The 17530-nt window shown below is 42.6% G+C and overlaps 1 protein-coding gene across 2 annotated transcripts in view; it reads right to left on the bottom strand.

The window, feature by feature from the left end:
• RPN2 (ribophorin II) overlaps nucleotides 1-17530 on the bottom strand; it is a 72433-nt gene that overhangs the window by 1341 nt on the left and 53562 nt on the right. Inside the window, exons 10-17 of one of the 2 annotated variants that reach the window (XM_023591173.3) lie at nucleotides 16526-16617; nucleotides 12400-12514; nucleotides 9885-10079; nucleotides 8675-8761; nucleotides 6693-6788; nucleotides 5248-5323; nucleotides 3641-3770; nucleotides 1788-2086 (exon numbers count right to left, since the gene is read on the bottom strand). In XM_023591173.3, coding sequence (XP_023446941.1) covers nucleotides 2035-2086; nucleotides 3641-3770; nucleotides 5248-5323; nucleotides 6693-6788; nucleotides 8675-8761; nucleotides 9885-10079; nucleotides 12400-12514; nucleotides 16526-16617 — 843 coding nt within the window. In that variant the 3' untranslated portion in view covers nucleotides 1788-2034. Of the gene's footprint in view, nucleotides 1-1787; nucleotides 2087-3640; nucleotides 3771-5247; nucleotides 5324-6692; nucleotides 6789-8674; nucleotides 8762-9884; nucleotides 10080-12399; nucleotides 12515-16525; nucleotides 16618-17530 lie in introns of those variants that run through there. The other variant, XM_004466591.5, reaches the window with a different exon arrangement.

The following is a 17530-nucleotide window of genomic DNA, read 5'->3' as shown; positions in this document are numbered from 1 at the left end:
CAGTCCAAGGGTAGTGGTCCACAAGCTCCTACGATCTCATCACAGAAGTTCTACCCCATATTTGTCTGCTCTGATCAGGGGAAGGGGAACTTCCTTTAAAATACCAGGTCCCAACGTCAGAAAGTCCCAAAGGTCTAAATGATCAAGTGACTTCCCTCTCCCTTAAGCAATATGATTTGGGGGTGGTAGGGTGAGGATAGACTACTTAAAAACCAAGAGGGGAAAATCAAGTTATTTTAAGAAGAACTCAACATTTAGCAGAAAGGACAACAGAAATGACTACTCAGTCAGTTCTGAAAACAAATCCCAGATAGGGCAACATTAACTTAGGATAAAACCAAATGGGTATTGACAAGGAATGGGGATGGGGACAAAAGACTTACTATAAAGGCACACAGGGGAACTTTATGGAGTGTGGAAATACTCTTTATCTTGATTGAGGTATGGTTACACAACTGTGTAAGTTTGTCAAAATGCATAAATTGTACCCTAAAAAGGGCAAATTTTACTGTACATAAATTGTACTTCAATAAAAATCAAATGTTCTTTCTTACTGCGTTGAGTGCTATGTGTTCCAGCTTGTGCTCACACACTGGTGAAAGGGTTCTAAATTCTACGCACATGTTCTTTCCTAATTTCAGGGGATTGAAATTTAGTTGGGAAGTTGATGTGGCTCAGTGGTTGAGTGCCAGCTTCCCACATACGAGGTCTCAGGTTCAATCCCTGGCCCTGGGTACCTCAAAAAATGAAATAAAATAAAACAAAGTAAAATTAGATGGTTTCATTGCTTTGGCAGAGAAAGCCACTTCCAAGGCAAGGGGCAAGAGGGAACATGGCCTGAAAATTCAGGTATCTCCTACTCTTTTGTTGGGTTTAGTGCAAGGGTCAACAAATTATGGTCCAGAGGCAAAATCCACTCTATCACCAATTTTTTTGTTTTTGTTTTTCCTATCTGGTTCTGTCATCGTCTTTTTGGTGCATTGTTCTGCTGCACACAGGCCTGCGCCTCACCACACAGGTCTAGGGCACCTTTTTTTCTTTTTTTTTTACCATGAGGTCCCAGGGATCGAACCCAGGTCCTTCATATGGTAAACGGGAGCTCAACTGCTTGAACCACAGCTGCTTCCCTCACCTGTTTTTGTAAATAAGGTTTTACTGGAACACAGCCATACTTGTTGTTTATGGACTGTCTTTGGCTGCTTTCACACTGCAGTGGCAGAACTGAGTTGCTGTAACAGAGACCATATAGCATGCAAAGCCTAAATACTATCTGGCTTTTGACAGAAAATGTTTGCCAACTCCTGATCTAGAGGGGCTGATTTATGAGGCTTTAGGCACCTTCTCTTCCCTCTCTTCACCTTCCCTCTACTTCCATCTCCATCCTGGGATTAAAACCTGAAAGGAGATTGGAAGATATTTCACTTGACATTTGAATCTCACAGAGAGCAGCCCTGAACAATGAACCATACACACCCTGAGTGCTAAGAAACTGGATTCTGATGCTGACTTTGATCTGTGGCCATCAGTCCATAATTTAGAGTCTCATCAAATCACACTGTTTGGCTTCAACTTAAGATTGGTGCTACAAAAAGGCCTAGAAACAGTGACAAGGTGTGCCAGGATTTGCCATGGGATCATCATTGAATGAACTGAGATGTCCTGAATGGTCCCCTTTTAAGAAGTACAAGGTTGGACCCATCTTCTCAACTTTACTCTCCTATCAACAAAGAAAGGCTAGTGTCTATAAATAAGTGCCCCATAGGATCCAAGGGAGAATGAATTCTTACACAGTCAAAGCCAGGCCAAAGTTGCTCCGCTGCAAAGTTACCCCACCGGCTGGGCTAGCTCAGGGGGCTTTTGCCCGGTCCAGTCACAACCTGGTCCAGCAAGTTGGAAATGGCCTCAGAATGCAGCTTTGGCTTAGGAAGGGGTGGGGAGGAACAAGTGGGCTGAAAACTGTATAGAACAACTGACATGCATGAAGTGGAAGGATGGGAGAGAGACCCTGCTTCTGGGATGATCCGCCCTTCATCTTTACCGTAGTGTCCTATATTTTGCCAATCTACTGCTCTGCTCTGCAGCGATCCTGCCAAAGGAAAGAGCGTTTGAGAATCAAGAAAGGATAGTGAGAGGAGACATAAGTTGAGGAAAGAAATGGCAAACACCCAACCAGAGCTTCCGTTAGGGTCTTCAGTAGCAAAGTTAGTTCCAGCACTTAGAAAGACAGCAATTTAAAAGTAGCCTGTAACCTTTTGTATGAAGTGGGGGTGGGAGGGGTGAGTGAGGGTGTCACTGATCCTTTTGGGATTCTTATGAAAACCATGGTCTCTCTCCAAAAAATGTATACAATTTTAGGATCCCAGATTAGGAAACGCTAAGCAGGCTCCAAATCAAATGGTTTTCCCCCTTTCTCCCCTTGATTTTACTTTCAATGTGTGGGCAACATCCAGAAAAGAGAGAACTCAGTAGCACACAGTCTTCTGGCAACCTGGGGTCCAGACTGGCTGCTGCAAGGGAACAGGGCTCTGAAATCCCAGCTCCTTCTCACATAAATGCATGGCCACATAAAAGCAGCTGGAGGGGAAAAACTGAACCAACTGCCACTGCTGGTGCTAAGGGAAGCTCTGGCACAACCTGGAGTACTATAGGGAAGTCAGGGAATGAGTCTGTGCTGGATCTCCATTGAGAGGCACTCAGAAAGCTCAGAGTGGAAACTCAGGCAGAAATGAAACTTTTGGTTCTCATGATCTCTGAGAAACTCTCTTTTGGATCTGACCAACTTAACTGGCAGTAACGGAGGGCCCATTATTAAGTTATACTCTTCAGACAAAAGTCCTGGTGAGGAGAAAGCAAAGCACATCTGAAAATGTTTACTTCCAAAGGTGAAAGCAATTCTGACCTTTTCTTATTGGCCTTTACGTGGCTGAAATTGCCCAAGTTCTAATAAAGTCAAATCAATGAGTAACACCTTTGTGACATTTAAATTTGTCTCTAATTCAGTTTCGAAAGTCAAGCTGCCAGCAAGCTGCCATCACATCAAGGTCTGACCATTTATGTGAACGTAAGGTTGTCTGGTTCTCAGGGAAGCAGTCTGGGCTACCCAGCAGGTCCTCCCTGCTGGAGGCCTCTGCAAAATCGGTGGCAGCTTGGGAGCGGGAAGTGGGGTAAGGGGGACATGTGCGAGGAGGCTGGCGGAATAGCACAGACCTTACACTTAAGGGGAAAAGTTCTGGCAGCCTGTTATGGATTATGGAGGAGTAATTCTCAGGGGCACAGGAGGAGGGCAAAGCAAGATTCTCCATGGCAGCAAGAAGAGAATTTTTACACAACCAGCAAATCAACAATTTTCTGCCACATGTTAAAATCCATTTTAATCTTGAAAAGGAATTATTTTCCTTCCTCATTCTAATGTATAGGGACATAAACTATTGTGGCCTTAAAACTTTTAACACTGATCACTGAGACCCTTCTCTGACTTAAAAGTGCTTATGGGGTCTGTACCAGGCTGCATTAAGGTATCAGACTTACCCTAAAGGATATGAATCATTTGGCCACATATCCTTGTTCACAGAGCTGGACGAGGAGGTGACACAAATATTTCTAATCCCACTCTCAGTCCCCAGCCCCTCCTTAGCCTTACCTCTTAATTGCCTGCTGGGCCAGCATCCTATTGCCAGCCAGAAACGTCACACTTCCCAAGATGGCCAGGTACTTCAGGGTCTGGAACATGTTGAGCTGAGTCCAGTAGACATACATGAGCGCCAGCATGGCTACAAGAGGTGTCATTGTATCCAATTAAATGAAATAGTCACAATGTTTTGGGGTAGAGGATAGTTAACAGTAGCTGCTGGATCAGAAGGTCCAAACTTCTAAAACAGCTTGTTTTATTCTTTTTATCTGATGCCAGAATGTAGCTTACTCAACATACTTGCCTCTCAGCCTTGGCAACCAAGAAATCCAGAGGTATCACCAGACAGCTATATTAATGATCTTGTTCCAAGTTCTTGTTCACATCTATTTCTTTGTTTTTTTTTTTAATGAAAGTGGCAGGATAAAAGAAATGAATACTTTTTTTTTATTACAAGTCTTTCTTAAGGATAATTTGCCACTGTGATTAAGAAAGTAGCAAGTAGGACTGAGGAGGAAGGATTAATGAAAAGGGCTCAAAGCTGGGCACCGAGAGACTTGGGTTCTGGTCCAGGCTATCCCCTTACCAGCCACTTAATTTTGGTGAGCCTAAATTCTCTCACCTGTCAACAGGGATCATAATTACTGCCCGAGTCAACTCCCCTCAGGGTTGCAATGAGAATCAAATGAGGAAATGTGCACAGAAAGTACTCTGGAAAGAAGCTGTGGCTCTGAACAAATTTATATTCAGGTTTTATTCTCAGCCTGATCCAGGAGAGCCATCACTCAAATCCTGTAACTGGGCTGGAAAGAAAGGTCATCCTGACAATTTTGCCCAGAAGGATGATGGATGAATTACAGAGGAGGTTTTTAACGATTTTTGAGGTCATGGACCACTTTGAGAATCTGATTAAAGTTAAGGACTCTCTTTTCCAGGAACATATACATAGACAAAGAACTTTTGTCCAGAATTTCAAGGGATTCATTTGTGGGCCCCTACAGAATCTGTACCCTGTGGACATAGAGATGGTGACCCTTGAAAGAAGCAAAGAAATTTAAAAAGAATACTGAAGTCTCAGTGAAATGCAAGGCACCACTGATCCAATAGTATTGAAAATCTCTAAAATGCTTAGCTGATTTGTGAATTTACTGTCTCATTACGTTCAGGTCCTAAATTCCCAAGAGAACAATGCAGGACAATGTGTATGGCTGTGGAAGGAACTGTTTTCTATTACTGTCCAGACACAGCCACCGGCAAATGTGAAGATCGATATGGTGGGGAAAGATAACCTTTGGAAACCATATTAACGTTCTTCATTCAGGAAGATGGCTCAACGTAAAGATACGATAAGTGAGTAATCTCTGGGAATGAACAGGCTTGTTAAATGAGGGTAAATGGCCTGCCAAAAGCAGGCCCAATATAATGATAGCTATTCTAAGCTGATGGACCAAACAAGTTTATCATCGTATTAACTTCCTAAAAGGCCAGGAGGAAGAGGGAAATGTTAAACTATTAAGTCATTATAGTTAATAGGCGGTCGGTTTACTTAACAGGGCTTTAGCATGGGCAGGCAAAATGTCAGAGGAGGTTAAATGGAATTAGCAGCCTGGGGCACTTACCAGCATGTCCCAGGTGAAAGATAATCGTGCTAGGAGCAAAAGTGAAGTTGGAGACATTGGCACCAATCCGGATCCACTGAAAGATGAGGACAGATAAATTTAAAAAGACATTAGAAATTGAAAGGGAGGCAACACATGCCATAACAATGCGAATCCAATGGACAGCCCTACGGGCTTAAAACTCCATACATCCTGGAAGGCCAGGGGATTTTTCTAGTGACAACCACCCTATTCTAAGTCCTCAGGAAAAATACTTTTCCATTTTTTTCTCTAGAAAGTCATCCCAACACCTGCTATCAATCAAATGTTCTTGGGTAACTTAAACCTGAACATGATTTTTACTCTGAGCAAGCCCTTCTATTTTAAAACAGGTGAAACCATGACACTGAAAGGTCAGAGAGTGCATTTATAATGAAGTAACTGGTACTCCCTCTAATTTCTCTAAGTATTGGGAAGATAAACCTACTGCCAACTGGCAGGGTACATGCTCTTGCTATATTCCATGCCTTTTAAAATGTGATCCCTCAGTAATGAGAAGAGGTGTCCATATTCTAGATCTGGTTTCTCAAAGCTATGCCACGCCTTCTGAATTTAGACTGACCAAGAATTCTTTCATTAAAATAAATTCATTAATTAGGAACACAGTCAAGTTTCTTAAAGTAAGATCTACGCTTTTCATACTTTTTTCAATATCTCTGGACTTTGAAGACATGCATCTATGTTTATAATTAAAAAAAAATAAAATAAAATAAAAAATAGGTTAAAAAGGTCAAACAGTACAGAAAATCAAAAAACTCTCATGTTTCCTTCCCCCATATTCCCCTATAAGGCCTCCTTCCCTGAGGAGACCAACATTAACAGATATTGCCTTTTTAAAGATTTTACACAGAGGATCATACTGAACATACTATCCTGTCTGCCCCTTGTTTACTAAATAAATCTTGGCAATATTTTCAAATCAGCATACAGGTGCATCCAGTCTTTTAAAAAGGTGCATATTATTCCATTATATGGATGTACCACAATTTAACACTTGCTTTTATGAGGATTTTTAGGTTGTTTCCAGCTTTATGCTCCAAACAGTACTGAAATGCACAGAGTCTGTACTCTATTTTTATATAGCTATCAGCATTAAGCCTTGCTTTTTTTACATTTTATTTCATTTAAACACTCCCAGGAAGCAGCACAGTCTGGTCACTTCAGTCATTTTTAGTGGCTATTAGGTACTTTCTCATGCCCCTTGTTAATGGATCCAATAACTTGGCTGCTTCCACATAGTGGGGAATTTCGGTTATTCTAAAATTTTTGATCATTGGTTCAGGTCACAGCTGCTGGACCCCTTTGGAGCTGTGCTGAGGCCAGAACACAGAGCCTCCTTTCGAACAGCTACATCTGCCGAGTCTCGCGCCAGACACACGTTACCCATGCTAATTACAACTACTCACCAAAGCAAAGAGCAGAAGCAAGGGTGAGAGGATCAGAGCAGTGAATGTATTGGACACCACTGTGGGGGGCCTCTTCTCAGGCTCACGGAACAGGTGCTACCAAGAGAAGACACAGCAAAATACTTTAGAATGTGCCCTCCCCAGCAGGGGCTACCATGTATACCAGGGATCAAATGCCAATGACAGTTATGAAAAGGAAATCCCTCACAGAGGGTTAAAACCTCCAGGCTTACAAGTAACTACAGTCACCTGGCCTTCTGCCTCTTCTCAACTCTGGCTTCTGATCCCAGAGGGTCCCTTCCAAAGATATGACTTTGGTCCCAGCTCATTACTTAGCCAACTCTTCTTCCTTAAAGACTTACTGCCATTTAGAGGTTAGAGAATGCAAACCATCAAGAGGCATTTGGCCAAAGTCAAAGCAGATGCCCATGTATATGGATGGCTTGGGGGTGACATACCTAAGGGTTCTGCATTCTTAAGACGGCACTATCATACGTTGCTGCCCCACTTAAGTTAGCTAACTGGTGGTAGCCTCATCCCTTTTAAAAATATAAGAAAGCCTCACTACGGATGGTTCCAACCACAACTCATCACCCCAGCCTCCACCCCCAGCCCACGATTGTAAACCAGCCTTTTCCTTCACTGCCTGATTTTCTAAGTTGAACCAGAAGGCTGGTCAAATTCTGGCATGAGCAGGTATTCCTGATATTTCTTTGTTGTTGTTGTTTTTTTCTTAAGCAACTCTATATGAAGAGTTCTGAGAAGCTCTGCCTAGATTGTATGACCTAGCAAGAAGAAGCAATGGCCCTGGAGTCCAGAGCTCCCTCTTGGGTCCAAACTGAGATATATTGGCCGTGTGACCAGGCAAACTGCTGTGTTACACTTTGTGTCAGTTTCCAGCAGGAACACTGGTGGGGAGAGTAATGACCACCCTACTAGGCTTGAAAGGACATCATAAGGACCTAACAAAACAGGGCGTTTGAGAATGCTTTGTAAGCTGTAACACTCTAATGCAAATTCCATGTTTTATTTTAGATTTTTCTTCCACCATATAAACTGCAGCTGTCTTCCTGCTTGACAATGCCCAGCCAATCCAGCCCAATGATGAAGGGGCCTCACTTGAGGCTCCTGTTCCCAAATTTTCATTTCAGCTCTTCCATGCTGCTCCTGTCCTTAAGGGATTTCTCGCATTGTCTGAGGCAACTGCTGCCACCTTCCCTACCCACAAATCAGTCAGCTCCCCTTATCATCAGTTATACCTTCTACTATTTAACTGCATTTTACATTCTTAAACAATGCTATATCAACATTAAGAGAATTTTAACCTAATGGTTGCCAGTCCACTCAGTGAATCCACTTCCATTTCTTTCTAACCAATGCCCAAACGGTTTAAGAGTTATTGTACTTATTTTGTAAAATGCCCTAGAAACTTTTCAGTATTTCTTTCTTAATCTGTTGTCTCTTTTGATCTTCACAGCCGCCCTGTAGGCTAGGCTTGGCAGGGTTTGCTCATTTTATGAAAGAATCAAGGAGAGAAGAAGGACTTACCCAGGGAAGGAAAGTCCGACTGTCCCAGTTGGGTCTTCCCACCTACAGGCCCTATCAGCACTGTTTTATGCAGGAGCTAAAAGGATGAAAGTTGAATGCCTCTGTGCCTGAAGCTGTCAAGTAGTGATATGAGGGCTGAACAAAGAACCCAGAGATGGGATGCTAGACAAAACAGACTCTGGTTTGGATATGTCTCCAACTACTTGCTTTCTGGGACTGGTCACCAGGCCTATCTTCAGCTCAAGTGTCAGGACTGATATTTGCCCTGCCTGTCTGGCTCACAGGATGGTAAGGACCAAACTATGATGCATGATATAAACAGGACAGTTAAAGAAGGTACCACAGCCAGAGCTCAGGAGTTTGCTGCCCTTTTCCCCTGTTCCCCTCCCACATTTCTCCTCAAGTGATTAGTGGTTAGGCCCTTTGGGATATACCTGAATTTCCTGTTTGGGGGTGAAAAGGTTCTTAGACAGGACAGTCGATGGAGCATCTTCTTCAGGGAACTTGATGACCACATCGGCCTGAAAAAATAAGGCCGTCAATAAAGGCACAGGGGCAGAGAAGGGGTGAAACTCACCAGCAGGGTAGTCTTTCCCTGATTCACATTCTGGGCCACAACTGAAAGACAACTCCAAGCAGTTCAATCACTGATCGATCCATTTATCAACAAATTGAGGCAGTAAAAAATTTAAGAACAAAATAGGTATATTTGTTGAAAATGCTTTTTAGAGGAAAGGGTTCCAATTTTCTACTGGTCTGGTGAGCCCCAGAGAGCTGCTTAATACAAAAATCCTAGCTGGTACACAGGCTATTACAGCTGCAATCAGAAACTGTTTGGTGTCCCTGGGAAGTGTGATTTAGTCACATCAGAAAAAGACATCTCGCTCTTCTACAAAAAGCTGCCCAAAGTCCAGGAGAAGAAAACAAGCCTTGATTACAACACAAGAAAATGTAGCTGCCCCTTTATCCTGCAAAGGGAGCCAACTAACCATTGAACACCTGCAATTTGGCCCCTGCTACCTTTCCAACCTCATCATCTACTGCTCTCAACAAGATGCCACTGCACTGAAAAGTGCTTTGAACTTTTTGGCAGGCATCTCCCCTACAAGGATCATCACATAGCCCCCAGATACTATCCTGATAAACCCTTGTAATTCTTCAACTCCTAGCTCAAATGGCCTTTCAAGTTTTCTCTTCTTTGCAATAATCAAAAGTGAGATGTAGGTGAAAAGCCCAATTTTTGGTCATTAGTTGATTAGCATTTTGCTAACGCTAACTACTGTTCAATATCTCACACCACCCTGAATTATCAGAACTGAAATCCTACCCCTCCCAAGAGGCTATACAACATCTCTAAAGGCCAAGGGCTATGCCTAGGTTTCTGATAGTGCTTGCTGTAATACGAAAACCTCCTTCTAAACAACTTTGATAGAAATTCAGATAGCTAGAACTCATGAGAGAGCAAATGTATACTTCTCTCATTTGTTTGCTCAATCAATATTTACCTAGCACCTACTGTGAAGCAGGCCAGGTACATGGCCCAAGGACTACTAAGAGAGACAACAGACAATCCCTCACCTCATGATGTTTATTTATTGCCCGGTGGGTGGCACAGGTAAAGTTAAGATGCATTTAGGAACTTACCACATTCCAAAGGATTGGGTTCTTCAAAGTGGCATCTCCAATGATCAAGTAGAGGGTGTAGGTGCCGGAGGCAGAATCAAATTCAGTCTTTCTTTCGGAGGTATCCAGTTCAAACTTATACACATTCTTGCTATCTGGCTCAGCAACAAACACCACTTCCTGGCCAGTCTTCTGGTTATGGAGGCGGACAAATGTCTACATGGACCAATAATACAACCTTTTATCTGACAAGGGCCCAACAGAGAAACCACAAGATAGTAGGCTGTGGGCTCTTTCGTCATAGTGAGAGCTCTGGGAACTGCCAGACCTGCCTGTGAGAGGAGGAGTGGTCATCCCAACCTGGGACCTAGCTCAGAGATCTGAAATAACTTTTTGCTGGTACAAGGCAAGACATTTAACATAGGAGTCAAGCTAATTCTCCACTACTTGGAGGCTGAATGTCCAGTTTGTGGATGATTTAAGCCCCTTGCTATTGCTGCAATTTCTTCTTCCTGCCAGCCTTTTGGCCACTTTGCTGCTCAATTAACTTCTTCACCAGAGGGTGAAAAGAAGGGAAATGAGGTGGAACCATAAGAGGCCCATTTTCAATTTCCTAGTGCCTCCAGCTAAAGATTTAGTAGAGGAAGCATGGGTACTGACAGCAAGGCAGAGTTCTCATCGAGCTGAGCAGCCTGGTGTCACGGAGAAAGCCCAGGCTCTGAAGACAAATTTGTTTCCACTACTTATCAGCTGAGCAGCTTATTTAACCTGTTTGAGCCTTGATTTCTTCATCTGTAAGACAGAAAGACTAATTTCTTCATGTGGTGTGGCTGTGTGAAGATTCACGATAATGTGTGCAAAGCTTTTAGCGCAGGGCATGGTACATATTAGATAGTCAACAAACAGTAGCTATTATTATCAATACGATGGTAACACATCTACTCATCCTATACCCCCAATGGCACAAGAAACTAAGTTTTCTGCACATTACAAAACACCTTCAAGTGTTTCAAAATAATGAATGAATTACTGGTTCGTTTTATAGATCATAAAGCATGAGTAATAAATGAGTTGCTGTGGTCACACAACAGGTCCATAGAGAAAATATAAATCTCGTTTGTCACTCTATACCTGGGTAACAAAGAAACACCACCAAAGTATTTAGGGAAAGGAGCCCAGAGAGAAGAAGCATCCTAACTATGGCAAGTATTGTCTTGGCCAAAGATGGGATGCAGGAGCTTGGATGTCTGGTCCTCCTCCTAACTCAGCCAAGCTCATTTGCAAAATGCCATCTCTACCTGGGCGATCTTTAAGCCACAGAGGTTAAACCATTTTGGTTTTCAAAAGGGAATCTTGGATGAGAAAAGTATTCAGTTAAAGTTATGTATCCTCAGTATAACTCCCCTGCCCTAATCCCAATCCCACCAATTTAGTCCTGCGTTTTCTTCTCTTCGTATTCTTTCTTCCCTTGTGCTGTTCTGGCTGGAAAATATTCTGGGAAGGAGCTGGAAAATGCTCAGAGGATGTCAGTCACCCATGGCCAAGTACCCTGTCTTAGCTCTCGAGAGTTTGGAAGTTGAGGGGTGAGAAAAAAAGAAAAGTGTGGGAATGGTGGTACTGGGTGCAACAGGTCTGGGGCCTGGGGCACAAGTGCAGCAGCTGCAGCCACAAGACAGAAAGCAAAAAGGTTTCCAAGTTTTAATAAAACCATTCACCTGAAGCTGCCTCTTCGAATGGACACAGGTTTACTGCTTGGTCTTGCTAAATCAATACTATAAAGCACCTAAACTAAGCCCACTCTGGTTCCACATTCTTTCCTATCTGTGGGCATTCAAAGTAATCATCTGAATTTCCTTCTACACAACAGTGGGCAGGGCTGTGAGCAGTGATTCTCAATTAAGGAGATGACAGAATCAGGGGCCAGGTTAAAGAGGGGAAAAAACCAAAATGCCATATTAGATTCTCTGGGGATATCTTTATAGGGTAGGCTCAAAAAATCTTTTAAATAATAATTTCCGTTATTTTATCCATGGGGAAAAAATGAAGCCTACTGCTTTCATAATACTAAGTAGACACAAGTGTAAAATAGTTAAAAAAGAGAAAATCTGCTTTGGCCAGAACAACAATGAAAAATGATTTGGGTCCACTGCCTATGTTTTCTTTTTCAAAATTATTTCAATTTTTTTTTTTTTAATCATAAGATTCAATTGGTGTTAATCTGCCTTAAATACATCTTCTTGACTTTAGCTAATTTTTTTTTTCTTTTAGGAGGTACTGGGGATTGAACCCAGAACAACCTTGTACGTGGGAAGCAAGAGCTCAACATCTGATTCCCATATATTAGCTAATTTTTTAAAAAGAAGGGTGCATTCCAGGATAAGGGGCTGAGTATCCCCTTGAGAAGCCCAAGACAGTTGAACCTGATGGCTATCAGGGTTCAAAGTGAAGATGAGACAGCAGGAACTCAGTTTCCTCCAGTAAGTGTTATGTACACAGCATTCCCTCTAAGCGAGAACCGGCTGGGCTTCTTCCTGACCTGGTGAGGGGTGAGTTCAGCACCAGTGTTCACATCGACCAGCTGGAAGAACAAGGCGAAGTTCTGGTGGCTGTCTGCGATGAATGTGCCCTTGGCTTTGGCTGGGTAGGTCACCCTGAAAGAGACATTAAGTCTTCAGAAAAGATCTGCCTATCTCTGAGAACATGCAAAGAACACATACTTCACTAACAAATCTCCCTCCCTCTCCCATTGTAGACAGACAGAGAAGTCTGTGATCTGAGGGCAAACTGGATTGATAAAGCCAGGAATGAGAAAAGCCTAGGCTCAACTTTGGTCAGGGTTTGGGGAAAATGCTAACTGCAGATGCTTGTACCTCAGGCTTTTACTTTGAAGACCTAAGAACTACAATTCTACCAAGTTAGGTTCCAGTGGAGCTCACACGTCCCACTGCGGGCACACAAGGTGAACTGGACAGCTGGGCTTGCAGAAGGAGGAGAAATAACCACAAAATTTATGTTAGCAACACATGTGAGTTAGGATCAGGTGGGGGCAAAGAGGGAAGGGGGATGTAGAGGATGCAAAGGAAAGAAGAGTTCTTTCTTTTTTCATGCTGTATGTTTTCCTGGACAGTTTCAATTTATTTTTCTAATGAAATTGTTTTTTTTTTTTTTTTTTTTAAAGATTTAATTACAACCCCCCGCCCCCCCATTGTCTGCTTTGTGTCCATTCGCTGCATTCTTCTGTGTCTGCTTGCATTCTCATCAGGCAGCTCCGGGAACCAATCCTGGGACCTTCCAGAGCGGGAGAGAGGCCATCATTCTCTTGTGCCACTTTAGCTCCCTGATCTGCTGTGTCTCTTATTCTCTCTCCTCTGTATCTTTTTGTTGCGTCATCTTGCTGCGCCTGCTCTCCGCGCAGGCCAGTACTCCTGTGTGGGGCAGCACTCCCGAGCAGGGCAGTACTCTGTGCAGCACTCCACATGGGCCAGCTCACCACACAGACCAGCTTGCCTTCACCAGGAGGCCCTGGGTATCGAACCCTGGACCTTCTATATGGTAGACAGGAGCCCAATTGCTTGAGCCACATCCACCTCCCTGAAATTGGGTTTTAAAAAGTCATTTTTGGGGAGCAGATGTGGCTTAAGCAGTTGAGCACCTACTTCCCATATGGGAGGCTGGTTCCCAGTGCCCCCTAAAAGCAAAAACAAACAAACGAAAAAAACCAATTCAGGGGAGCCAATGTGGCTCAGTGGTTGAAACCGGCTTTGCTCATAAAGAGGTTCAGCATTCAATCCCTAGCCCTGCTACCAAAAAAAGAACAGACTTGAGGAAAACTTCTTTTCACTGCTATCTCCTAGGATTTTAAGTTAAGATGGCTAAAAGATAAAATAAGCCAAATGATTACAGAGTTCATACCTGGCTTTATTTTATACTTAAGCTTTATTATTTACTTATGAATAATACCAACTCTTCATTTATATCATATATTAAATTTTACAAAGGACTCTCACAGATACTATTTCAGTGGCTTCTCAAACAGAGCTCTCATCTTCAATATCACTATGAAAATAGCCAAGTCAGAAGCAGAGAGACCAGTGCTACATCATTTAAAAGAAGTGATTGCCTGGTTTCTAGGCTCGAGCTATTATTCCCCGTTTCCAAAATGGTCTTGAAGATTCTCAAGGCACCTACTCTCCTCTGGCTTCTATGGCCACCTCACTTGAGTAAATCTGGGGTCTGAATGATACCCAGAGATCAAGATGGTTCCCCCAAAAATAAAGATCTGGGGGAGGGGTAACAAATGGGCTTTAGGCAGTGCTTTGGTCCAATTCTGATCAATTGCTAATGGTTACCTTGAAAGTTATGTTAAAAAAGATTCTGAGACTATGCCTGAGTTTGGCAGGAACAAAGTACTGTGACTGATTGACAGCAGCTTCTGTGGACTTGGGGAGAGAAATGGTACTTGAAGTGCTAAGTATCAGCCTTCTCAGTTCTAAGGACTTAGGAGGCTTCCACCTGCCTTTAGACCCACCTCAAGCCTAAGTGTTGCCATGAGGCCACTAAAAGTAAATTTAGAGAATTGATGGAAGCACAACTATGTGATTATACCAAATACCACTGACTGTACACTTTGGATGGATTTATGCTTTATTAATATGTATCAATAAAATTGATTTGTTAAAAAAAGATAGTTGCTACAAGACAAAACTGAAAAAGTGTTAACACTGGAGGTAAAATTCAAATTGAATGTCAATGTAATTATTGAAGAATAGCTGACCTTGAGACGACACTGCCATAGTTTGAGAATCTAAATATATATCTAGAGAATGTTAGTGAAAATGAACTTAAACAGAATAAATGAGGAATGCGGCTGTGAAGAAAAGGATGAAAATGTCTCAGAAAAAATGACACTGGCATAAAACTTATTTAAGGGACTCTGAGAGATATTTCATGACATTGAAAGTACAAAGGACATATGTTGGAAGCTGATCCAAACTGAGAAGGGAGTATGGTAATTCATTAAGGCCTATAAAAGATGCAAGATGCTCGCCATATTTTATGTTATATAAGAAAAAGACCCTTTTGCATGAAGATGGCACCGAAAGCGAAGAAGAAAGCGCCTGCTCCTTCCAAAACCTAAGCTAACGCAAAAGCTTTGAAAGCCAAGAAGGAAGTACTAAAAGACGTCTACAGCCACAAAAAAAAAGATCCACATGTCACCCACCTTTCCGGTGGCGTAAGATGCTGTGTCTCAGGAAGACAGCCCAAACATCCTCAGAACAGTGCCCCCAGGAGAAACAAGCTTGACCACTAGGCCATCACCAAGCTCCCCCGACCACTGAGTCAGCCACAAAGAAGAATGAAAACAACAACACACTTGTGTTCGTTGTGGATGTCAAGGCAACAAGCTCCAGCTCAAAGTGGTTGTGAAGAAGCTCTATGACACTGACGTGGCCAAGGTCAAAACCCTGATCAGGCCTGATGGAGAGAAGAAGGCATATGTTCGACTGGCTCCTGGATATGATGCTTTGGATGTTGCCAACAAAATTGGGATCATCTAAACTGAGTCCGGCTGGCTAATTCTAAATATAAGTTTTTGACCATTAAAAGGGGGGGGGGGGAGCGGGCAGAAATGCTGTTCAACTACTTTTTTTTTTTTTAAAGATTTATTTTTTATTTATTTCTCTCCCCTTCCCCCTACCCCCTGTTGCCTGCTCTCTGTGTCCATTTGCTGTGTGTTCTTCTGTGTTCGCTTGCATTCTTGTCAGCGGCACGGGGATTCTGTGTCTCTTTTTTGTTGCGCCATCTTACTGCATCAGTTCTGTGTGTGTGCAGTGCCACTCCTGGAAAGGCTGTGCTTTTTTTTGCACGGGGCAGCTCTCCTTGTGGGACACACTTCTTGTGCATGGGGCTCCCCTATGCGGGGGACACCCCTGCGTGGCGCGGCACCCTTGCACCCATCGGTACTGCACATGGGCCAGCTCACCACACAGGTCAGGGGACCCTGGGTTTGAACCCTGGACCTCCCATATGATAGGCAGATACTCTATCAGTTGAGCCAATTCTACTTCCTCAAACTACTCTTGATAAGCTTTTTACAAAGGAAACACTTTAAATCTCAGAAAACGTTAAAGAAGCCAGTCACAAAAGACCATTTATTATATAACTTCATTTATATGAAATGTCCAGAATCCAAAGAAACAGAAAGTAGATTAGTAATTACCTAGGGCTAGGGAGGTTGGGGTATAATGGGGAATGACTGCTAATGGGTATAAAGTTTCTTTTCGGTGTGCTGAAAATGTTCTCAAATTGATTGTAGTGATTTTTTAACAACTCTGTGAATATACTAAAAACTATTCAGTTGTATACTTTAAATGGCTAGCTTCTACAGTATATGAATTGTACCTCAATAAAGTTGTTATATAAATTGAATATAAATACAACCAAAAAAATTAAAAAAAAAAAAAAAAAAAAAGCAAATTCAGGACTGTGAAGATAAGGAGTTTCCACCAGAATGTAGATCTAGACACTGCTTCTTTCACTGAGAAAGATTTAGCCTCTTCAGCTTGGGGTATAAACTAAATCACTCTTGACAAAGGGAAGCTATCTGGATGGGCTCAGTGCCTAGAGCCCGGGTTCCCTGTGCCCATGTGGCATCCACTTACCGGGTGGTTTTGGGTGCAATGCTCTGATCCTTATCCACAGTGGAGAGATCGACATTTGTGATACCAACTTCAGTGGAGATTTTGACTCTGAGCTAGAGTAAAACATAGAAGAAAATCGCCAAGTCATCTGGTATGTACCAGAAATTAACATGCATATCCAAATTTTTCTACTCTTAAAAGGCATGAAAAATCCTACTATAGAGTCTTCCATGGCTACAGTAAAATGACCTGGCCAGGTAGCAAATATTTCCACCTCTCCCATCTTGAGGCCTAAAATTTTCATCCCTTCTTCCCTTCTCTGGCTTTGGTGAGATATGTATATATTATAATATATATATATTTTTCATATATCCTTCTAAAATAAAAGAAGGGGAAAAACTCCTTAAGCAGTAACCTTCAAATAAGTACCAACAGATTCTAATGACAGCTAAGATTTATTGAGTACTTACTATGTGAAATGCACTGGCTTTATAAAGATTATTTCATTTAATCCTCACAACTCTGTAAAGTGGTACTGTTTCAGATCAGGAAATTAGAGAGGTTAAATTACTTGCTCAAGATGAGATAGCTAGTAAATGATAGTCAGGTTTCAAGCTTGGGCAGGCTGACTCAAAGTCCATGTTCTTTGGCACCCCACTATACAGCCTTCCATCAACACTTACCCAGTGCCAAGAACTACTGTAGCTCTTTCCATGAGACCTAAGAAGCTACGGTAGTTATCCATTCTGTTCACCAAGTTCTGATTCTCATTCTAAGAATGTGGTAGAAACGTATTTCCTGCCCTTTTGGAGTCAGGTCTGGCCATCTGGCCATTGCTTTGGCCAATAAAATGTAAGCAGAAGTGAAGGGTGTCACTTCCAGGTGAAAGCTTTTAAAGTCAGTATGTGGGAAGTGGTTGTGGCTCAACTGACAGAGTGTCCTCCTACCACATGGAGGGGCCGGGGTTCAATGCCCAGGGCCTCCTGACCTGTGTGGTGAGCTGGCCCACACACAATGCAGTCATGC

Source organism: Dasypus novemcinctus, chromosome 24, assembly GCF_030445035.2.
Source record: "Dasypus novemcinctus isolate mDasNov1 chromosome 24, mDasNov1.1.hap2, whole genome shotgun sequence".
NCBI lineage: Eukaryota > Metazoa > Chordata > Mammalia > Cingulata > Dasypodidae > Dasypus > Dasypus novemcinctus.
This window is presented reverse-complemented; position numbering and strand designations above follow the sequence as displayed.